The following is a 23,858-nucleotide window of genomic DNA, read 5'->3' as shown; positions in this document are numbered from 1 at the left end:
GTTTAACATAAAAGAATATAAAGAAAGGATTGGTTTATATATTTAAAATTAAAATAAGTTGCAATAAATCTAAATCTAACGTAAGCGGCTTTGCTCTATTTACCAAATACGTGGAGGAACTTTTGGATAATGGCAACGGCTGATAAATAAGATGAAGGAACTGGATCGGCTCTAATCAGGGGGATGTGGCAACTTTTCCAATTAAATTCAATCTATGATCAGCAGGCTAATGTTCTGATGCCAAAAAGATAAGGTGGCACGTATTTTCGGTAAATATGTGGAAAGATGTAAAGCCCTCGCTCGCCAGCAGGATCTGGCCATGGCGAAGTACACCGACCTCTGCCATAATGTTAACCAATGGTAAATCGAGGGGAATTCCCCAGATTCAATGTTTTTGAAGTGATTATGCGAATCTTTGTTAACCATTCACTTATAATTACCCAAACAATCAAATTAGTTTTACCCCGAAAAAGTGTTTAGTTGTGATTGATGCAATCGTTATTTGCCTAAGACTTAAGTTTGTTTTTTATTAAATGGCTATGTAACATTTGTGGGTCTGAATTATGTTTGTTAATTTACATCTGTTCCTAGCATTAAAAGTCAGTATTTTTATAATTTTTCTAGACACACACTTCCTACAACAACCGAATGGAGTAAAAAGAATAAAAATAAATAATGAAATTGCTGTGCTGGGAGTCGCTTGGTATGTTTATGGGTAACATCTTGACCAACTCGTTGACCTGGTCAGGACCCCCGACAACCCTAAGTGTATTTAATCATAGCCAAGAGCAAATGGTGGAGGGTTCTATTGGCTGCTGCTCCTTAGACTGGCTACTGCAGCTCCAGCAATCCTCGTGTCCTCTGGTGAGGCTCTTGATACTTGGATTGGTGGTATTGCCGGCTTATAATGCGATTTTAATCCTGGTGGGGTAAGTTGTTCTCCTAAGACTTCGAAAGTTTGTATTAAATGAATCCCCTTTAGATGGCGCCTTAATTCCAGTGCTTCGAGCAGTGCGGAGCGTTTGGTGCTGGACATTCGAGTGGATAGGGCCGCGAAGCGTCCAGCTCCACCACCGCCTCCAGCTCCAAAGCCACCGCCCCGCCTACGCCGCCTTAAGGCGCCCAAGACCCCAGGTCCACCAGAGTCCTGTCCCAGCCAAAAGAGTCCTTCTGACTCCACCTTTCAGCGTTCTGATCAGGGGGATCTCTACAAAAACCTGAGGAAGAATCTTCAACTGGCGCTGGCGGGCTTGCAGAAGCCTCTCCCCTCTCCCCCATCACCACCCATATTTATTCCTCCTGTGGAAGAAACCCTATCCCACTCGGAACCCCAAACCCCGCCTGAATCCCCTGCCACTGAACGTCGAAAGTCACGTTCCAAGCTTCTGCAAGGGATCTTCAAACGACTTGGTATGAACTCCATTTGGAAGAGATGGAAAGCTCGAAGCAGCCGTAAAAAAACCACAACTTCAGAGGCCAGCACTTCCTCTTCCAGCTGCTCGAGCACGGGTTCCAGCTGCTTCTACGTCTACTAAAACGAAATCTGGCCAAGATCGAGGGCACGGCTGGCTCATCTATCAAGATATCAGCGCTCCACTCCGTGTGAATCTGTGCGATTATATTTTGTTACGATTAAAAGCGTGCTAAGATCAACCTTGTTCGCCGACCCGGCCCATGGAGGCCTTGAATGCGCTCTGGCTTTATTAGAACACATCCGGCAGTGGAGCTCCAAAGCGGCCGCCGCCGACAAAAGACCTAAGCGACAAACCTTGTTCTCGCATCAATCTTGTGGAGGCAACCGAAAACGGAAAAAAAACATATATAAACACCGAAACAAAAGTAAAACAAACAAAAGGCAAATAAGCCCAACTACAAACTACCGGGTGAGCTTGCTCGTTCGCGATGACTGGCTGATTAAGGGGCAGCGAAAGCAGATTGTTATCGTCACTCCCCTTGAGTTTCAGCCCAGCTTTAGCTCTCCTTCAACATCCACCATCCAACATCCAAGTATCCAAGTGCAGCTCCATCATTGTCTGGGGCACAATGGCAGGAAGAAAAGCCAAAGAGCACGGGAAAAAACAAGGTGCTATTTGGAGCACTGAACACCCGATGCTCTGCACACTTCAGAAATCAGAAGGTTATCATTGGGTTGCGTTGGGTTGGGCATTCGGGTGAATCGAATACCCAAATGGATTACGATTTTATAGATATTTCGGGAACACCTATTTCAGGCAGAATAAATGGTGAACTTCTCAGAAGTCTTGAGAGATTTAAGTCTAGATTTAGGGGTACAAAAATGTTGTACAACTTATTTGGACAATTAGCTATTAATATTTATAATTCCATGCGACATTCCTTTTTGTATAGGTAATCCATCAATAGATTAGGATTATAAATAGCTTCAAATTGTATCTCTTGCTTACGAATCGCTTTGAACTCACCTTGAACTCAAAGAAAATACAAAGAAAACATAAGAATTTAAAACTTAATGAAAAAACGTTTTATAAGTGAACCAAACGAAATCAATAAATTTCCGTGTTCTTAATTGTTACGCTTTATATTTTGATCTTATTTTGGAATTATGCCTTTTTAATGTGATTTCTTTATAATTCGTACTTTTATATTTATACTTGACGTCAAACCAAATATTTCATTAAATTCACCGAAAAATCTAAAGATCATAAATGAAGGCAAGTCCTTTTAAAATGTAAATATATTTTTGGCGAAAGTGATAAATTGTAATACAAAATTTTCCCTTTGCAATAAATATAATAAAATCTTATCTCAATGCTAAACAAAAGTAAAAAGCTGTGCAACAATGCTGTGAGGACTGAAATAACCTGCCTTTGGAAAGGGCAGATCACACACGAAAATTACAACGCAAAACGAGCGGACAACTCCCAGACGAGTTTTTGTTCTTCCGCTGCCGATTGAGATGACCAGGGCACTGCGATGGTGCGATTCCAGTCGATCTGATGGCCACTGCGGGGAACAAAACGAGACAAGGCCCCCCAGGCAAGGCCATTGAAAAGTGAAAAGCCGCTTGTTGGCGGCGTATGTTTTTCATAATTTGTAGCTTAAAATTAAATCACGTTTCTTATCAGCGATGTGATGCGATTGTGAGTGCCTTTCTTTTTCAACAATTACCAAAATCATAAAGGCAGCCAACGAAATTACCTACAACGAAATTTCACTTTCAGTTCGAACGACTTTGTGAGTGTGTGTGTGTGTGTACGAAAACAAAAGACTTAAGGCACGAACCTGCCGCAGTGAAGGTTAAGTCGTTCGATTTGATATTCAATCGGTATAACGATTTCGAAAGCCGTGCCAATGCACTCGTCGATAAGGTCCCACCTGCACCGCATAGATAATGGGTAACCGCCATTCGAATAGATTCCTTCTTCCTGGCTTTCTGCGTTTGGCGTTCAGCATTCGGCTTTCGGTTTTATTTTGTGCATCCGATGTGAAACTTGGCCCGCTTGCGAAACAGAGCATCGCATGGAAGAGTTTTCTTGGGGAAAACTGGCACACAGAATTGCAAAAAGCAAAAGCTGCAGCAGCGAACATCAAATGGCAAATGGCACGCAATGGAATGGGCATTAAAATGCACGCAATTAAGTTGGCCAAATGATTTACAGTGAAAGGCGGTGAAATTTATGGCATGCAAAGCGTGAGAAGACTTTTTTTGGGGGGAGTTAAGATCCCAGGAACCGAAAGGCCAGAACTTCAATCAAGAAACCATTCCGAGTTAATACAGACTTTCGTTTTCGTTTGGGGCGCAATTTGCTGATTGGCGGAGGGTGTGGCCAGGTCAGCAATTGGAAACGCTTACGAAACCCCTTCACAGAAACCCATATGCTAATTAACCTCGGCTGCCTCCTGCTTTCTATCGTGTGAAACGTCAGCCAAGTGTTATGCGCTGCGTATTTTGTAAATCATATTTCGAATTTGCATTTAACGCAGTCGCAGATGGAGATGAAAATAGAGATGGAAATGGAGATGGGGATGGGGATGGGGATCAGTCGCAGACATTTGGCTGACGTCTCTTGGCCGTTTGTCTTTATGCTAATCAAACATGTTTGTTTACCAAATCCGAATCCGAATCCGATAACAAATGGTGGCTGCCTAACGCCTCCAGTGGGTGGGTGGGGGAGTTACCTAGTTTCACCCGGCTTAGTTATCGAATCAACAGGGTTAACCTACAAAAAATTGTCTATGCTTGCCTCATAAATATACCAAATAAACATCGACTTAAAAGTGGGTTAATTCTCTAATAATCCTTATTAAATTGAATTTTTCTATGTGGTAACTCAATAAAGTACAATAGTTAAAGCCAATTTATAATGGTATATGGCCGTTTTCTGTGCCCAGAGATGCGGAAGGAATAATATGTACACAAATTATAAAGTGCTGAACTCGACCTGCACAAATAATGGAATAAGATTCTGACTACAAGAATAATGCAAGTGTTTCCTAAAATATTTACATTAAAGCCAATACTTCTGTATATTTATTTATAAATATTTTATAATTGCTATTACTAAATATCAAAAACACCCGTAAAATAATCATAATACCTAATTAAATAATGCTTTTCTGTAGCCAAGTTGTATAACAAATGTGGCTGCCTAAAAATGAATTAATAACACAGTTTAAATTGCCTAAATCTGTGATTGATTAAGTGACGTTAAAAGGCCCCGAATAAAACCGGTTGAAAGGGGTTTGGTTGAACGCCGAATTGATGCCGAATTGAATGGCCATCGGTGGCCAGTGTCTCTTGTCTATTCCGCCGACCACTGTTAACCCGCTGTTGCCGACTAACAGCGGCGGACGAAAGAGCCGACCAAAGGCAACTCGGCGAGTTTAATTTTCCATGCAGCTCACAGCGCGGGCTGCAAACCGAAAACTGTTTTTATGCTGCTGCCGCCTTTGTTTTTGTTGCTGGACTGCTCGTATATGGCGCTCGTACGTGGCGGACTTGGGGCTCAAGCTCAGCCGTTGTCAAACACCAAACACCGAGCAGCAGAAATCAAAACCCTGCTCAATCCGGGGGCCAAACTAAGCTCAGCTCCACTCTCCGCTGCTTTAATGCACTGTGAAAAAAATGACATATATTGAACCCTCTGAGGTTTAATTATTTACCATTGATCGGACAAAAAACTCTAAATATTTCTTACACGTTTTGGAGGATTTTAAATTTAATTAACTTGTTACAAGAACTAAAACGATTCTTAAAATGTTTTGCTTGATAAACATATATATTCTATTTAACGCAACTTTTCATTTTTAAACTTTATCTAATTGTCAGGATTTTACTTTGCTTTGTAATTTAAAACTGATGTCTTCATTATTTCTCATAAATATTTTTAGGTTTGACAAGGGAATGTAATTTATGAAAATATGTAAAAGAAATCTTAAAAAACTTCATACAAGTATTTTTAACATTAATAAATTGTATTTAAGGTGTAAACAAAATAAGTAAAAAAAATATTTGAATGATAAAAACCCTCATCTTAAGCGAAGAGAACCAATTAGTCCCTTCGAAAATGAAATAGATGGATGAGAACACTTCAAAATATCCTGTTGAAGAGAATTATTTTTGTTTGTTTTAAATAAGACTATTTTCCCTGAGTGTCGACGTCGGCGTCGCTGCCGTGGCCGTTGTTGTCGTCGCCTTGTCTTGGCAGTTGGCGGCGGCAGCGCTCAAATCAGTTTCAGTTTTTCAGTCCAACGTGCGAGTTCGAAGCGACAAGCGGTCCACTTCGCCTTTTTGGGGGCCAGGATTTTTGAAAGTGACTAGTGACTAGTGGCAAGATATGTGCGGTTAGCCACGACAGTTTGCAGTGTCTCGAAAGCCCCAACACACTCGACTAACAATCCAATCGAATCCAATCGAATCGAATCGAGTCTAGATCAATCCAATCCAATTCCCACTGCCAGCTCAAGGAGAATCGATTTTGTAGCTTGTGGATACGCGGCGCGGAGTCGAGCTTGAAAAATGGTGAGTGCGAATGTGTGTCAGAGGCATGGAGCTATGGAAATTACCATATCCACAACAACCCCCTGGCAGAACAAAAAGCATGCCAAAGAATATTGAAAGTCCGTTGACGCAACGGAAAAATGAATGCTAAGCAGCAGCAACTCCATGGCAGTTGGAGAACGTAAACGTAAACCAAGACTGCACGGGAAAAAATATTCTTTGTGGATACATTTTTCAACACACTTCTTTTTCATTAAAAGGCAGTAGCATATTTAAATTAAAAAAAAAAGGGCAAGACTAGACTTACAAAAAATATTTGTTCGAGTTGTTAATAGCCATAAACAAACTTGCAGAAAAGTATCAAAAAACTCCACTTCTAAGTCCATAACTTTTCTTGCAGACATCCAATTTTAAAATGTCATACTTATAAATGATTGTGTTTTAATTCGTTAAAAATCTGTGTTTTCACTTTATTTTTTTTTTTTGGGTCGATTTTCCGTCATTTTCCAAATTTTCGAAAAATGGCTTTGCAGAAAAGTGACCTAAAACCTACACTTCTAAGCCCATAACTTTTTTTACAGTCATCCGATTTCAAAGTGGCATATATCTAAATGACTGTGCTTTAATTCTCTATAATCACAAAATATTTAAAAAATTAAAACGGGCACTTTAATTTTCAGAATAATATCTTGTTGATCTCCTACGAGCATAGCACGTTCTTTTCGGGGCTAGACAAGTATTTAAAAATCTTTTCCCGTGTAAGACTTTAACGCAGAATGGCTGAGTGTGAGAAAAAGCAACAACGTGAACAACAGAGGCAACAACAACGACAACGGGTTCTGTACCGCTACTGACCGACCGAAGTTGAAGGCGAACTTGTCAAAGACAATGAATAAAATGAGCGCTAAGGGGCTAAGAAAAAATAATAGAGTGTGTGGATGGGGGGGGCCAGAAGTTGGTGGGGGGTTTCAGTTTCGCTTTCGAGGCAGAAAGCCCAGCTGAAAGGGGAAAATGCCCGCAGTCTTCAATTGGCCAATTGGCAACGGCTTTTACTTCCTCGGCGAAAAGCGAAAAACGAAAAGCCAGCTAGCCGAGAGATTTCCATTATGGCCGCAGCAGGCGGCACGCCTCAATTTGGCAGCAAAATCAGCAGCAAAGGCAGCAAGTAAAAGTTGCAGGCGCACAACAATAGCAATAACAATAACTAGTTTTGTTTTACAACAATTAATATTTGCAAAGGAAAACAACAAGGCAAACGGCGCAAGAGAGGAAAAAAAGGAAAAAAAAAAAAATACCTATAACTCGCCGCCGTCGATTGGCAAATAGTTGGCAAAGCAAAAAAAAAAAACTGGTCTCGAAAATGAAAAACCCGCAAAAATTAGGTTCGAGCCGGAGTCCAAGTCGAAACGGAGTCTCGAAAACAGTGGAAAAGCAAGAGGCAATCAAAAAGTCCAAATCAAATGCGAACTCTGCTTGCTTTATAAATTAAACATTTTATTTTATGGTCTTTCGCTAGCCGCACAATGCAACCGATCGGGTATACATACTCCATTATATTTCTGTGAACGAGCGTATAATGTGGAGCAGGTCGAAATTTTGGCATTTCGAAAATTAATACCGAAAACAATAAGAAATGTTAATTGCCCAAGTTTTCATTGTCTCCGTGACAGCTTTTTGAATTAGCTAATAGCTCTGAAGATATATTTTGTCAGCCAAGGAAATTTTTATAATGAAAACTCTTTTACAGATGACAAAACTTTTAAATGTTTTTTATTATCCATCTTAAATTATGCTTGGGATACCTTTTTCTGAATAAATCAATAAAATAAAGTTTATTTTCTTTTCAAAATATTTTTCTTTAATAAAAACAGATCCTAAATCAATATTGGATATAAAATTGATTGAGGAGCTTTGTTTTAAATTTTTCCTAAAGCTTGTTTGTAGTTTGATTAGCTTTTAGAGAAATAATTATTAAGTATTTCCTCTCTAATAATCAGAAAATATTTTTATATAATGTGAAGCAGGTCAATTTTTAATCATTTTCGAAAAAGAAAAGAGAGAAATGTTAATTACCAGGCGGTCCAAAGTTTTCATTGCCTCCGTGCACTTTCGCGGCATTTTGGCGTTAGTTAATAACTCTTTTTACCGCCGCCCCTCCTTCGGCCACGCCCACCGACTTGACACGCGCTATTGACAGCCGTGACTGACATGTGCAGTACGTTGGAAATGTATCTACAAACTCCCGTCGTTTGTGGAGCTGTGACTTTGAATGTAGCTGAAACTCTCACTTTCGTTTGAAATGCCTCTGCCGGCGCTGACAATTGAATGAAAACACTTGCAGAGAATTTTGTTTGCAAAACAAACCATTGAAATGGCAAGACGACGAGCTCGCCCGTGTTTACATTCGAAAAACCCCAAAGAAAAATAAATACGAAAAAAAGTACATGAGTTGGGGGGGGAGGGGCAGACAATATAATTGCAAAGCGACAGACTTTCTCCCTTACAGAAAACAAGCAACGCATTTTTCTCTACGGTCTTGTCTTGTTATTTTTTTATTATGGTGACGGAAGTTGCTAATACGCTCCGACTGGGCGTATACGTAATGCGAATGTCAGCCAGCGATTACGAGGGTCCTGTCTTGCATTTGGTTTTGTAACCGATCGCGCAATTAGCGTGTACAAATAGAAGAAGATATAAGTAGGGAAATTAGGTAAGTCATTTTCCTTTCCATATTGAAAGAGACAGGGAAAATATAGGTTGGCTAATAAATGCGTTTTCTAATTCTATTCCAAACAAAGTAGAGAAAATTTCCTTCACTTAAGGGTAATTATTTAATTTGTCTCTAATTAAATGTATATTTGTTATACCCAAAATATTACTTAATAAGAGTCTCACTTTTTCCTATTACTATTCGAGCATTTAATGTTTTTAAAGATATTTAATGTATATTTTATTACAATAATTTTCCTACAAAGTGCTGACATTTTATTACTGGTCCCTGAAGCTGTGTCTTTTGAAGCGATAAAATCATTTTTATAGCACTTTAAGAGAGACTCTACATTAATTCAAGACATTCAAATGTTTTATTGTTAAACAAGACAATGAAACTGAAGTTTCTAGTAAGCACTCTGTGATATTTCTATGAAATGTGAATATAATGTGCAGCAAAATGCCAGCCACTCACAACTCAGCCACGACTCATGGCTCAAACAGCATCAAGTAGCTGGGGCATAATTGCGGGCCAGGCATTTTGATTCTGGCCAATAACCACATGGCTTTAAGCCCGGCCAAAAGTGCCTGGCAACACCGCGTTCTCGATTCTGAGCTGTCGGCTTCTTGGCAATCACTTTTTGCCTAGCCCTGACAGGCAGCTGCAACTGGGTTTGGGTTTGCGTTCGGGCTTGTGTTGTGTTTGGCTTGGGGGAGTGTGGGCTGCTTGGAAAATACTACACTCTTTATATAGAGAAACGCCGCTCACAAGACGCAAATCGAGTTTGCAACCTCGCTCACTATTATGCTGATTTCTGTAGTTCGGCTGAAATCGAAACGCATCAAATGGTTATTGAACTCCTCGTTGAGACAGTCAGTCAGTCAGCCAAACAGACTAACAGTCAACCAGCTGATGGCGATAGGAGTGAGAGTAATTCAACAAGTCATTGCACAGAAAAAAATATAAGTGCAGTGATGTTAGACATTAAAACTGAAGCTATGTCTTTCAATATATATCTAAAATACAAATAATAGTTCATTCATGTTGAAAAGGATAGAGATTTTCAGATTAAACAATCTGCGCACAATGGCAAATCAAAAGACTGAGGCAACGAACTTGATACACAATGTAATTTTAATTTTCAAGATTTAACAAAAATATTAAAAATAAAAATCATTATAATTTTGATCTAATAAAAGCAGATTAAAATTGATTTCCTCATTTCTCTGTGCCCACTTGAAAATCAAAAGACTGAGGCAACGAACTTGGCCGCGCACATTGCAAGTTTCAGTTTTAGGGTCTAACAGGAAGTGCGACAAAAAGCCAGAGCGCTTTGTTTGTCCAACCAACCGCGATACGAGATCCATCTTAATTACCCCGCACCCAATGCCAACTGGCAGTCGCAGACAAACACATGTTAATTATGCTTGGGCCAATTCCAACTCCAACTCTGATTCCAAATCCACAAGCATATGCTTAGGGATCTGTGGTACGCGTGTGTATCAATCATTTGTCAGACGGCGAGGTGACAAACCGAAATAAAAGCCAAAGCAAAGTCGCAGACAAACACATGTTAATTATGCTTGGGCCAATTCCAACTCCAACTCTGATTCCAAATCCACAAGCATATGCTTAGGGATCTGTGGTACGCGTGTGTATCAATCATTTGTCAGACGGCGAGGTGACAAACCGAAATAAAAGCCAAAGCAAACTGGTTCGCCGCCGTCATTATATAAAGGCGGAGTATCTATATTTATCAGCCGTATATCCACGGCGAAATCGGACAGCGACATAATCGAAATGTCAAGTCACTATCGGTGGCTATAGACTGATCTGCGGAGTGGTTGCACAACCACCCCGGCTGCTCATAATTGAAGCTAATTAGGCGAAAATTGTAATCTGTGGCCCTTCCGCTGGCCAAACACAATTATTATTATCGGCCAGCGACGACGACTTCTTGCCATTTGGCAATAAATTCAACTGGCTTGAATCGAAGCCGTTTTATGGTCTAGGCCATAAACATTGATCGGGCCATCAAACTGGCCCAGCCTCGAGCCAATCGGGGATCTTTTAATTTGAATATCTGTTTATAAGCGTTATTAGCCAAACGGGTTTGCAGTCGCATCTCCGTTTTGGCCGAAAAGGTTAAAGTTGAGCACAATGCCACCTGCTTTCGGCCGCCGAATGGAGATGCAAGCCCCGCATTAACTTGCTAATAATACGAATTTCACCGCTGCTCGTTTCCCTATGATTTCTGGTCGTCTCTTTGGGACGCTTTGTTTTGTTTATTAATAAAAGCGCATATGGGGCTTACGTAAGGAGGCGGCTGCTGGCGCTTCTCCTCGAGTTGCACTTGCTGATGGCGATGACATAATGTCCGCACAGTTAGTTCCTTATTGCCGCTGGGTTGGTTGGCTGCCAAACCGAAAGGCTGAAAGGCTGAACAGCACTCCCCCAGAAAGTGCAAGTGAAAATATGATTTTTACCCACCATTCGAGAGACACAGGCAAGTCGACAGTCGGCATTCGAGCATTTTCCAGGCCGTTAGCTTTGGTTTCGCCAGAGTGAGCAGAGAAAAACAAAAGACAAGCCTGACAAAAAGCCAAAGAAGCTGCCTCAAATGCGACACTGACAAATGGCGAATTCTTTACGAGGCCAGCCAAAAAGCAAGACAAAAACAAACAAGCCAGCAAACAAACGGACATAAATTTTATTGACATTATGAACAAGATCGCGCCGTGTAGGAAATGCTTGATCTGGCGGCACTGGAACGGAAGTGCTGCGCACTCAACTGTTGAAATCTGGCATTGCAGCCGCAAGAATAATGGTTATATGTTCTTGTTCGCTCTGCTGCCACTGTTGTGTTGTTTTTTCTCAGTTTTTGCTGATAAAATGACTCAGCAGCAAAGGCTTCAACAGCTGGCTGGCATTTTATGTGCCTCACGTTTGGGACATTAAAAAGTCAAAGCAAAATGCAGTTCCATAACTCAGTGGGTGCGTCGAAAAACATGCGATGTTGCTTAATCCATTAAAAGACGAAGCTCTTCACGGACTAGAAGGGTCTAATGTGAGATAATAATTGGGTGGAGCAGACTGCATCGACGTTATTTCGAATGTATTCAAAAGAAAAACCCAAAGGACCCAAATTTTCAAAATCGTTTACCTAAGAAAACTCGTAATAATATTTTATCTCCCTAGCTATGTTTAGTCACTTTAGGATTATATAGGTTTAGGAGAAAAAAAAAAAAAATAAAATAAAGTTCAAAGCCAAAGCAGGTAAACAAACGTGAATATTTTTTGGGAGACTTGGGAAGGTTTCGAAACTGTTAAGAGACATTTTCTAGAGGTTTCTGGAACATATAAAACGTTAAACATTAAATTTGGAAACGTGTTTATTTTTACAACTTTGAGTTTTTAAACAGACACGAAATAATAAACCAAAACTTAAAGGCAGACATTGCTTAATGAAATACATGTTATTTTAAAATGTGATCTTCCTCATGAACATTATTTCTCCAGTATATGTCTGCCTATTTTCTCAGTGTGAGAAGCCCTAGAACAGGCTGAAAATTTTAGCACACATTTCGCCAGGCGGCTGGAGTCTGGTGCCGCTGCCTCAACTCGTTTTTCTGAAGCGTCAATGGCCGGTTCAGGGTTATGCTGCAACAGGAAGTAATTGCCCGATCGGGAGAACCGCCAGACCAGAAGATTGGCGAGGCACCGCACCCAGAAGTGGCTTGTTCCCCCCTCCCCTAATTGGTAATTGGAGTCGTAGTCGCAGTCGCTGTCGCATTGGCATATTCTCGCCCTGGCCGGGCCCAACTAATTGCCAAAGCTCAGCCATTATTCTAATCGATCCGTGAACCAGTTTCGGCTTAAGTACCCAGGCACGGTGACTCAGGCTCTCTTAATCCCCAGTCTGCGTCGCCGTTTTGCTCTCTGGACTCGTTTGCCCAGCTTTTTGGCCAGATTGCGCAAGGTCGTCTGGTCAGGACAGGTGCTCACGACTTGGCTTAATTGTGTGACGTATGCAACTGGTCCGAGACCGGGGCGAAAAACAAAATAGTTAGCCGCAAAATCAAAGCCAAAATATTGCCGAAACAGTTATGACTTATGGCTTAAAGCCCCCAATAAACCCACACATCCAAATGACGCGTGTCGCTGTGGTTTTCTTAAATTTTCTCTGTACTTTTACACATTTTTTTTTTTTGTATTATTTATATTTCGATGTTATTTTCGCTGCCTTTGCTGCGCTGCGTTGCGCCTCACCTTGAGCTTAATTTCGGTCAAGCAAAAAGGCGTTCAACATTTAATTAAATATAGCAGGCGCGACAGAGCCGCAAACAAACGGCCAGACAACATCGATTCGACAGCCGCTAAAGTGGTAAATGGTCGAAAGCGGAGACCGCATTTAAATAAATCGCACTTCAAACTGCATTTCCAATTCCATGGCCCCAAACGAAAGACTCAGGCGACGAACGCGCCGCGAACGGCAGATGTTGCAGCCTCCGCGGCGCATGATTAATGCAGTATTTGCGCAATTTGTCTCGCCCGTTGAAATTATTGAGCGGACACGAGCATTCGGCAAACGGCAACAAAAGCCACAAAATTTACGCAAATGAATTGCGATTTCAGCGATTTTTGCGCTTTCTTGCTTTCGTGTGCAAGTGAAATCCACAATCACAAAACGAATCATATTTTCAGCTACCCTGGAGGTAAATGGATATGTGGGGTCGATAGTTTGCCTAAAAGCTAATCATATTTAATTTAAATTTAAATTACAAAACAATTAATGGACATTTGATGTTAAAAATATATCTTGTAGAACTAGCCATTAATTTGTGGGCACTGCTAAATTTATTGCATTTATCAAAAAATGTAATATCAGAATCCTTTATTACTACAAAAGTAAAACAGATCCTAAATATTCAAAAATAATAACATACATTTTTCAAGGAAGATTAGTAAAATCATTAAATAACTTTTAAGAAATTAAAATGTAATGCAGATTTTGCATTTTATAAGACTATAATTTGATTACAGTTTACCACTTCGGGGTGTTGAAAGCTTCGAATGCAAAGAGTCAGTTGCAATTTTCTCTGGTTTTCCATTTGGACTTGCTGTTTCTCTTTTTGCGCAAGACAATTGAACAAACCCAATCATGCTGCTGGAATGCAGTTGGCTTGTCTTTACCTGTGGCCACCCCCTTATCCACCGGTCCACCCCTCTCTCTTTCTATTATTTATTGACTTTTATTTGGTGCTGTCGTAACCGCAGAGGCTTTCAGGCAAACACAAACGCACACGCGGAGCCCAAAACTGAAACCCAAGACTTGGCGGCTCTTTAAAGCCAAGAAAGAAAAGCAAGTCCAAGTTACACAGCAAAACGGATTTTATATTTTCTTTTAAAGGCTAATTTTTAGCGTGATCCTACAAAGAAGCTAAAAGTTATGCTTCCTTAAAATAAATAAAAATAAAACTCAATTGTCAAGGAACAGTTTATAATGTCTTAAAATTAAGAAACAGACCGAACTCTAGAAGCTTCTATGTGATTGCAAATAAAGCCTGCTTATAATGAGGCAAAAAACACTCCGTTTTGATCAGTGTTTTGAGCCCCAGCAACTTGGCTTTGCTCCAGCGAGCCGTTAGTCAACATGGACACCAGCTAATGATACCGACACACAGCCAAACAAACACAATGGACATTTGTAGAAAACATTGCAATGCGACTTGGACAATCGCCCGAAATGGACATGCCAGCCAAACAAAACAAACTAAAACACCCGCAAAGAAACACACGTTTTACGCAAGAATGCAATTGAAAAGATGGTTGGGGCTAAATATGAACATAAAGTTGGGAACTTTCGGTTCTGGCGATTTTCGCTTTCGCACAAGGAAAATGAAAGGCATTTGAGAGGCCCGGTTTCTCTTTACGGTCATTCCGTTTATTTCCGCGCCCAGTTTCAGAGCCAAAGATGCAAAGATCCAAAGATCCAAAGCGAGAGCAAACCAGTTGGTCCAGACCAGTTCGGCTCACAAACTGAATAACTGAATAACTGACTAACTGGCTAACTGGCCACACGCGATAAGGAACCTTTTGCGTGCTGCTTTAAGACTTTTAATTTATGCATCGTTTGCGGACTGCTAAAACTTTTAAATAAATAGCCGAAAATAAGCCCAAACCAGTTTCACTTTTTCGGATCGACTGCGTCCCATCTCGATCGAGAGATCTAAGGAGATTAATGGGCGGACTAATGGCGGGGGATGTTCATAAATTAGACAGCCTTCTCGGCGAGTTAGTGACACGACCTTGAGCATTCCTCGCCAGAATAACCACAGCTTTCTAACTGTAAGCCCCGACCGTTAGCAATCGACTCACGATCGTGCCAATTTCGGCCATTTCTCCATTTCTCCGCTCACATTAGGGCTAACTGTTTGTGGCCCGCCGGCGATTTGCATAACCCGGCGTTGTGTAAGGTGTTCTTAATGGAGATGCCCCCTGAATGCCTAATCAGGCAATGGGTAATGGCTCAAAGAACCTGGTAAACGGCAAAGGTTTGAGTTTGTTTGCCTACAAATAGATTCCGAGCTGCTGGCGAAAAATAAACATTGGCGAGGTGAAAGGTTTACAGTCTTTCCAATCATCGGTTAAGATCAAAGCTATATTGCTAACTATTGATATTTATTTTAAAATTGTTGGCTTTTTGTCAACCCTCAAGGGTATATAATATTTTCTCAGTTCCTAAAATAAACTTAGGCAAGTTAAACAATTGAGAGTTTGTCAATGATCGACTAAGATGCTAGATCTTATTATTTATATATTTTTTTGGGCTAAAAAAACCTTTTCAGATAACAAAGAAATTTATAACAATTTTAAGTAACATTCAATGCCAATTCGTTAGCATTCTGATACATCACTATTATTTACTGCCTCCCGTAAATCAAAATAGTTTGTTTAAACATTTGGGCATGACAATATCTTCCACATAAGTTCCAATAAAAATAATAATGAGGTGTCCCAGAAAGCGAAGTGCCTCATCTGAGTACACCTTCTTCCCATCACTTGAGTGAACCCTTGTGAATGGGAATGGCATCGGCTGGAGGTCGGCACCGATTTACTTTCAAAGTCGAGAGACTCTTCAAAATGGCTAATAAGTCTCCGACGTGCAGCTGAAGATGTCAGACAAGTTTTAACAGTTTTATGAGACAGACTGTCTCATCTGAACAATGAATGGGCCGCATAAGTTGTGACAGTCGTTGTGAATAATTATGAGCAGCGGGTTAATTGTTAATTAGTTGGCCGGGCAATCGAGTCGAAACTTTGGGCGTATTGTTTTTTTCGGAGCAGGTCGTCTGCCAAAAACTGGGTCAATGTCGAGACGTGCTTGTGGGCGCCAAAGGGCCATCCGACTGACCTCTGTCTGTCATCGGGCGACCTTCACTCTGGCCCGATTGGGGAGGCAGCAACAAGTGCCACGTAATTTGCCGAAAGTCGACGTGCCCCACACATAAATCACTGATTATTAATCGTACATCAAAGCATAAGCCCGTGATTAATTGCCCCTTGTTTCATTTCCTCCACAGTTTCCACCGCGGTTGCTGCGAATCGCATTTGTGATATGCCTGCTGATTGTCTTGCTCTCACCCTCGACAGACAGTGCACAAAGTAAGTACAAGCCAAAAAAAACTAAGAAAAAAAGGGCAAAAAACAAGGGGACACCCGGGTTTGAACCGGGGACCTCTCGATCTGCAGTCGAATGCTCTACCACTGAGCTATATCCCCACTTATATAAGGAGCCAGAACTTACCCAAGAAATCAAAACGTCAGCCCCTCGATCTTGATGTGTGGGCGGTCCGGTCTATCTCGTCTGTAACTATTTTTAGTTCACTTTGCTGGCCGGAAATTGATAAACAATAGTTGCTTCCTTTACCATTGTTGTTACCATTTCGCTGTGATTGCGTTTATCTGCATCACACAGCAATCACTTCAGCAATTGTTTGTTGCTCAACCTGAAAAATAAATTAGAGAAAGGCAGAAGGGCGTGGTAGCCAAGCCCATAAAGCCAACATTAAAACTTAATTAAGAGAGATAATTAAAAAAGTATTATTTAAAGAAAACAAATGATTGTGACAAAACGGAAGCCGGTATCTGGCAATTAACAATCTATTTTCATATAACATGTTTAAAAGGCAAATTAATAAAGTATTGCAGACGATGTGGGTAGCAAATACAAAAAATGTAGCCTGAATAAGCAAATTAAATTTAAGTTTATATCAATAAAAGATTTTAATTTACTTAATAAAGACAGCCTGAAAATGGCTTGTTTAGAAAGGTCTAAAGTCTATGTTTTGTTAATTTGGTTTTAATCAAATTTGAGAAACAGGTTTCAAAACAATTTTTATCAGGATATTGAAAGTTAATGATAGCTTACAATCGCTGATCGTAAATTCGGCAACCCATATTACATAGCCCGGCTAGCTCAGTCGGTAGAGCATGAGACTCTTAATCTCAGGGTCGTGGGTTCGAGCCCCACGTTGGGCGATAATTTTTTTTATTTTCTTTTTATATTTTTAAGAAATTTGTAAGCAATTTCATAACAAAGGAATAAATACTTAAAAAAAAGAATTCGCCCAACGTGGGGCTCGAACCCACGACCCTGAGATTAAGAGTCTCATGCTCTACCGACTGAGCTAGCCGGGCTGCGTGACGTTAAGCAACAAACTAAAAACGAGCATTTGCACGTATCGCTAATTTTAAATTTATCTCGAGAATGAAAATTTTCGTTATCGGAATGGATGCTTAAAAAAATCCTTGGAAAATGAATTTAAAAACAAATTGAATTAGAAAAAAGAGAAATGTAATAAAAAAAACAAGGGGACACCCGGGTTTGAACCGGGGACCTCTCGATCTGCAGTCGAATGCTCTACCACTGAGCTATATCCCCATGTTTTCACATTGTGGCTAACCTACTACAAAGCCCCTCAATACACAGTTGGGGTAGCAATCGAACATGTTCGATGGCAACATACAAGAATTTAACCCCCGACTGGTCACACGTTTCCAGCAGCACAAACTACCTTCAATTATACAACGCTTATGATTAAAATTAAAAAGGAATTATTTATTGCTGATGTGCAAACATAAAAATGGTTATTTTAGCAATTTGAAGCTATTCACAAATGGCATGACAATTTCATTTAAATTTTCATTAGATCTTATAAGAAGTCAAGGAAAACTGGTATTCGGTTAACGATAAATGTCAGAAAAGCATTAATTTTGATACAAGGAAATTGAGGTAATTAAGGCTATGGTTATTAGGCAATATTTGGAGTTATGTATATAAATGCAGGAAATATAAATCATATAATTTTTGAAGAACAAATTCAATTTAAGTGAAGGGAAATTCTGGATAAATTCGAAAATATCTCATTAGGAAGCGAATTTTAAAGATATATTTTGGAATTATGCAAAAAAGATTACCTAGGGGACACCCGGGTTTGAACCGGGGACCTCTCGATCTGCAGTCGAATGCTCTACCACTGAGCTATATCCCCAAGTGGGACTGCGGGCTCCCACGGACCCCCCATGACTTAACTGTCGCCTGTTACTGTTTAAAATTACAATTAAGTGAACTACTCCTATCCTAAAAAAAAAAAAAGATAAGGACTGATCAAAATTGTTCGATGGGCATCAAAAAAGTTTACCAAGGGGACACCCGGGTTTGAACCGGGGACCTCTCGATCTGCAGTCGAATGCTCTACCACTGAGCTATATCCCCAAGTGTGAAAGCGGGCTCCCACGGAGCCTCCAACACTTAACTGTCCCCTGTTACTGCTTAAAATTACAATTAACAGAAGTACTCCTATCCTAGAAAAACAAAAGATAAGGATTGATCAAAATTGTTCGATGGGCAACAAAAAAGTTTACCAAGGGGACACCCGGGTTTGAACCGGGGACCTCTCGATCTGCAGTCGAATGCTCTACCACTGAGCTATATCCCCAGTTGGAGCCCGAGCGGCCAAACGGCAACTAGAGGTTCGTCGGCTAATAATATCCACAGGCGAAGGAGTACCTCCCGCCCCTTTAGTACCAACCCCTTTTGCAACCCATTTTAGTATTGTATGGTGTGTGATTTGTGGGCTTGCGCAGTTGAAAAATGCAAAAGATACGGCCATTAAATGAAATATTTAAACAGGTTTAGCAATAATTTCGCTTTGTTATTTCTGCTGCAGCAATTCCACTTCATTTAGCGAAATTAAGCAGAAAAACACAAGAGAAACCGGTGTGGGCCAGCGACTCAATTCAGACGTTCCATTAATAATTATAAATGTATGTTTATTTGTAATGACACAAGAGTTATCTACCAGCGATATCTTAATTATTAAGACAGAATTAAGTAAATCCGAACGTCACGACTGTCGTTGGATTCAAGCTGAAGATACATCAATTTGAAATTATCGACACTCCACGATCGCAAGTGGTTGACAATCCATCGCAATTGCCATTACGATCGCGATTGAGATCGAGATTGCGGCAACCCGTCATTACCATTGCCACATTGACGGTTGATGGGGAGTTCAGCCGGATGACAGGTGCCAGCTACTGTACATGTACAGTGAAGCTGCCGCCTTTATCGGGGATTGCGCAATGTGGGCAAGGTCAAGTGTGATCACTTAGTGGGTCAGATGTGGGCGAACCTCTCAGTCAGCAGGTATGCTGTTCAACAATAAATCACTTCAAACAAAAAAAGGTTTTGACTTAAGCAGATGGAATTTCTTACCCTCAATATTAAGGATTAATGGGAAGGCACACAAGGCAAGTTGTTTTTAAAATACAAATTAATTTGAGAGTGAATATTTGATAATATTTCAAGACTAATGAATAATTAAATAAAGAATACATTTATAAACATTTAACCATTTATATATGATCACTATTAAAGTCTAGTAACCTTTTAGACGGAAAAAAAAAATTACTAATAAATAATAATTAAGCCATGGCAGGGTTAATGTGTGCATTATATCAATATATAAATATAATTTATGTTAATTAATTCCAGCCAAGACACGTCGACGCCTGCGACGACCCACAACATCGGTCAGTTCGTCGCGGAGCAACCTCATCGAGTCGAAGAAGTCCACTGAGGCTCCAGAGGCGGAGAAGCGTATTGACCAGATCACCTCCGCCACCACCACCAGCGTTCGTCGCACCCGCCTTCGTTCCAAGGCGAAATTGGGAGCAGCTGCAGCCGGAGGAGCAGCAGCGGCGGCTGGAGGAACTGCCTTGGTGGCCAGCGGATCCTCTCTGAAGGGCAAGAAGACCAAGGTGGACGATGGCACGCCCAAGATCGTATGCTACTACACCAACTGGTCGCAGTATCGCGTCAAGATTGGCAAGTTCGTTCCCGAGGATATTCCAGCCGATCTCTGCACCCACATTATCTTTGCCTTTGGCTGGCTGAAGAAGAACAAGCTGAGCTCTTACGAGTCCAACGATGAGACCAAGGATAATGTGCCTGGACTGTACGAACGCATGATGAGCCTGCGCAAGGCCAATCCCAAACTGAAGGTGGGTTATATAATAGGTATTTTGAATAATATGATTTACTAATCCAATGCCGCATCTCTTATAGATCCTGCTTGCCCTGGGAGGTTGGTCATTTGGCACCCAAAAGTTCAAGGACATGTCCTCCACGCGATACACCCGCCAGACCTTTGTCTACTCCGCCATTCCCTTCCTGCGCAAGCGCGGCTTTGATGGACTGGACATGGATTGGGAATACCCCAAGGGTACCGATGACAAGAAGAACTTCGTCCTGCTGCTGAAGGAACTACGCGAAGCTTTCGAGGCAGAGGCCCAGGAACTGAAGAAGCCTCGCCTTCTCCTCTCCGCCGCCGTGCCCGTGGGTCCTGATAATATTCGCGGTGGATATGATGTGCCTGCCATTGCCAGCTACCTGGACTTCATCAATCTGATGGCCTACGATTTCCACGGAAAGTGGGAACGCGAAACGGGACACAATGCCCCACTCTTTGCTCCTTCAACCGATTCCGAATGGCGCAAGCAGTTGTCCGTCGACAATGCGGCCAGTTTGTGGGTCAAGATGGGTGCTCCCAAGGAGAAGCTGGTCATTGGAATGCCCACCTACGGACGCTCCTTCACTCTGGCCAATCCGGATAAGCACGGTCCAAATGCCCCCGCTTCGGGAGGAGGACGCGAAGGTGTCTACACCAAGGAGAGCGGCTTCCTGGCCTACTACGAAATCTGCGAGATGCTTTTGAATGGCGCCGTGTATGTTTGGGATGACGAGATGAAGGTTCCTTACCTAGTTGATGGAGATCAGTGGGTGGGCTTCGACGATGAGCGTGCCATTAGGAACAAGATGCACTGGATCAAGTCGAATGGCTTTGGAGGCGCCATGGTCTGGACCATCGACATGGACGACTTTAAGGGCGAGGTGTGCGGAGGAAATGTCAAGTACCCGCTGATTGGAGCCATGCGAGAGGAGCTTTTGGGCATCTCACGAGGAAAGGAGGCCAAGGATGTCAACTGGACCGCCATTGCTGCCACGTTTGAGGATATCGAAGAGGTTTGTTTCTTTACTTTACTATTATTAAATCAGTAAGGGGACATAGTTTTACCCTTCAAAAATACATAAATGTATCATTTTATCACATTGATTTCGATTCCAGAAACCCGAACCCATCAAGATTTCTGTGGATGAGGTCCTTAATAAGGTGCGCAAGCCACAGGTTCAGAAGAAACATCGTATTAAATCTGGAGCAAATGCAGTCGCCACAAACAGTTAGTAGTCGAATATCCAATGCCTTAAAATCAATCCATAAATGTTTCCTTTCATCCCTTCAGCTCGTCCCGCTCAGGTGTTCTGTTACCTGACCAGCTGGTCGGCCAAGCGACCAGGAGCAGGCAAATTCCAGCCGGAGAACATCGATCCCAAGCTGTGCACCCACATCGTTTATGCCTTTGCCACTCTGCAGGATTACAAGCTGACCGAAGCCACCGACGATGATCCCGAGAATTATGAGAGCGTTATTGCCCTGCGTGATGCCAATCCCGATCTGCAGATCCTTCTGGCCATCGGAGGATGGGCCTTTGGTTCCACTCCCTTCAAAGAGCTCACCTCAAATGTGTTCCGAATGAATCAGTTTGTCTACGAGGCCATTGATTTCCTACGCGACTACAAGTTCAATGGCTTGGATGTGGATTGGGAGTACCCCCGTGGTGCCGAGGATCGAGTGGCCTATGTTAGTTTGTTAAAGGAACTTCGAGTTGCCTTTGAAGGTGAGGCCAAGTCCTCCGGACTGCCACGCCTCCTGCTCACCGCCGCCGTGCCCGCCTCCTTTGAGGCCATCGCCGCTGGCTATGATGTGCCGGAGATCTCCAAGTATCTGGACTTTATCAACGTGATGACGTACGACTTCCACGGACAGTGGGAGCGCACAGTGGGCCACAATTCGCCACTGTTTGCCTTGGAATCGGCCACTGGCTACCAGAAGAAACTGACCGTTGACTACAGTGCCAGGGAGTGGGTGAAGCAGGGCGCTCCCAAGGAGAAGCTCCTCATCGGCATGCCCACCTACGGACGCAGCTTTGAGCTGGTCAACGACACCCAGTTCGACATCGGATCCCCCTCGTCCGGCGGCGGCAAGGCGGGCAAGTTCACCAACGAGGCCGGATTCCTCAGCTATTACGAGGTATGCTCCTTCCTGGCGGCGGACAACACCACGCTCGTCTGGGACTCGGAGCAGCAGGTGCCCTTCGCCTACCGCGGCAACCAATGGGTTGGCTTTGATGATGAACGTTCTCTCAAGACCAAGGTGAGTTTAAAGGAAATTAAGATATTAAATAGCCTTAAGTTATCGTAATTAAACCTGACAAATTAGGATTTAAATAGATTTAACCGAAGTTCATGCAAAGCCACTTTCTATTATCATATTTAATGAATGATTTTAAAGTGTAAACAATTGATTAAACAATATGTATCCTTTTTGTATATTATCTTAACTTTCTCAATGGGTTATTTCTAAATGTTCAACCTTTTCCTTGTTTTTACAGACCGAGTGGCTGAAGGAGCAGGGCTTCGGAGGCATCATGGTGTGGTCCATCGACATGGACGACTTCTCCGGCCGCTGCGGCAGTGGAAAGTACCCGCTGCTGACCGCTTTGAGCGACGAGCTGAAGGACTACAAGGTGGAGCTGGAGTACGATGGACCCTATGAGTCCCACGGCCCACGAGGAGCCTACACCACCAAAGATCGTAAGTGCATAAAAAAGATTAACCAAAAAGCAATTAACTAATGATCACCATTCCGACCAGCTCATGACGTCACCTGCGCGGAGGAGGATGGACACATTAGCTACCACAAGGACTGGGCCGACTGCACCCACTACTACATGTGCGAGGGTGAAAGGAAGCACCACATGCCCTGCCCCGCCAACCTGGTCTTCAATCCGCAGGAGAACGTCTGCGATTGGCCCGAAAATGTCGAGGGATGCCACGCACCCACGGAGGCGCCTGCCTAAGACCTCCATCTCCGGATGGACTTGTTAATATTATGAAATCGATGCCCTAGATTTAGTTGTAATGCGAAACTGCCACGAAACTCTTTTGCTGCCGCCGCTACCCTTCCCCCACTAACTACGAAAAATACTCGAAAACTTGCTAAATTTCGGCTGAATTTTTTTACACTAAATATAGGTCTAGCTAGCGCTGTAAGTAGTTTTTATGTCTTAGTTACCAATTCGCACCCACTACAGAACAACGATGAGAATGACGAACACAAACCCAAAACCAGAACTACTTTCTGCCAGGCCCAAAACTAACTTTCGCATTTCCGTATGACTCGTAACAAAAAGGTTTATATGGAAGGTGTCCGAAACTTCCGTATAGCAAACTGTGATAATCATAAGAGACCAACAACCAACCAGAAATCGGCCTAAGAAGTCACTATCGAAATTTTGTCCAAAAATAAAGCGAAACAGTTTTCTCTCTATAACACAAAGCTTCCTGCTGCTTTTTGCCCCAAAATACCCCATCCTCATTCCCTATCTGAATAATACAAAACACACAGAAAATTGTACATTTTCAAGTTTTAACAATAAATTTGTATTATAGAGTTGTAATTACGTAGTTAAAATAAAAACTTA

At 41.9% G+C, this 23,858-nt stretch overlaps 2 protein-coding genes and 7 non-coding genes across 9 annotated transcripts; 3 read left to right on the top strand and 6 right to left on the bottom strand.

The window, feature by feature from the left end:
• Positions 1 to 627: 627 nt before the first annotated feature.
• On the top strand, positions 628 to 1,653 carry LOC108040374. The gene is made up of 2 exons (XM_017117830.2): positions 628 to 929; positions 983 to 1,653. Exons 1-2 carry the CDS (start codon positions 676 to 678, stop codon positions 1,533 to 1,535), a joined length of 807 nt encoding a protein of 268 aa, XP_016973319.2. The 5' UTR covers positions 628 to 675; the 3' UTR covers positions 1,536 to 1,653.
• A 4,070-nt stretch (positions 1,654 to 5,723) lies between these two features.
• Positions 5,724 to 23,834, top strand: LOC108040410 (probable chitinase 10). Its single transcript, XM_017117884.2, has 8 exons — positions 5,724 to 6,001; positions 16,274 to 16,355; positions 19,750 to 20,258; positions 20,323 to 21,279; positions 21,383 to 21,494; positions 21,558 to 22,528; positions 22,767 to 22,968; positions 23,029 to 23,834. The coding sequence occupies exons 1-8, from the start codon at positions 5,999 to 6,001 to the stop codon at positions 23,232 to 23,234; spliced, it is 3,042 nt and encodes a 1,013-aa protein (XP_016973373.1). The 5' UTR covers positions 5,724 to 5,998; the 3' UTR covers positions 23,235 to 23,834.
• On the bottom strand, positions 16,401 to 16,472 carry Trnac-gca. The gene has a single exon. It is a non-coding gene; the product is annotated as a tRNA-Cys (tRNA).
• Positions 17,159 to 17,231, top strand: Trnak-cuu. The gene has a single exon. It is a non-coding gene; the product is annotated as a tRNA-Lys (tRNA).
• Trnak-cuu lies at positions 17,318 to 17,390 on the bottom strand. Its single transcript has one exon. It is a non-coding gene; the product is annotated as a tRNA-Lys (tRNA).
• Trnac-gca lies at positions 17,563 to 17,634 on the bottom strand. The gene has a single exon. It is a non-coding gene; the product is annotated as a tRNA-Cys (tRNA).
• Trnac-gca lies at positions 18,173 to 18,244 on the bottom strand. Its single transcript has one exon. It is a non-coding gene; the product is annotated as a tRNA-Cys (tRNA).
• Positions 18,397 to 18,468, bottom strand: Trnac-gca. Its single transcript has one exon. It is a non-coding gene; the product is annotated as a tRNA-Cys (tRNA).
• Positions 18,620 to 18,691, bottom strand: Trnac-gca. Its single transcript has one exon. It is a non-coding gene; the product is annotated as a tRNA-Cys (tRNA).
• Positions 23,835 to 23,858: the final 24 nt, after the last annotated feature.

Source organism: Drosophila rhopaloa, unplaced genomic scaffold (genome assembly GCF_018152115.1).
Source record: "Drosophila rhopaloa isolate 14029-0021.01 unplaced genomic scaffold, ASM1815211v1 contig_163, whole genome shotgun sequence".
Lineage (NCBI taxonomy): Eukaryota > Metazoa > Arthropoda > Insecta > Diptera > Drosophilidae > Drosophila > Drosophila rhopaloa.
This window is presented reverse-complemented; position numbering and strand designations above follow the sequence as displayed.

Coding starts and splice junctions, on each gene's coding strand:
- LOC108040410 (XM_017117884.2), top strand. Junction 16,356..19,749: donor CTCGACAGACAGTGCACAAA/GTAAGTACAAGC, acceptor AATTAATTCCAG/CCAAGACACGTCGACGCCTG. Junction 21,495..21,557: donor AAATGCAGTCGCCACAAACA/GTTAGTAGTCGA, acceptor TCATCCCTTCAG/CTCGTCCCGCTCAGGTGTTC.
- LOC108040374 (XM_017117830.2), top strand. CDS start 676: ATGAAATTGCTGTGCTGGGAGTCGCTTGGTATGTTTATGGGTAACATC. Junction 930..982: donor GCGATTTTAATCCTGGTGGG/GTAAGTTGTTCT, acceptor AATCCCCTTTAG/ATGGCGCCTTAATTCCAGTG.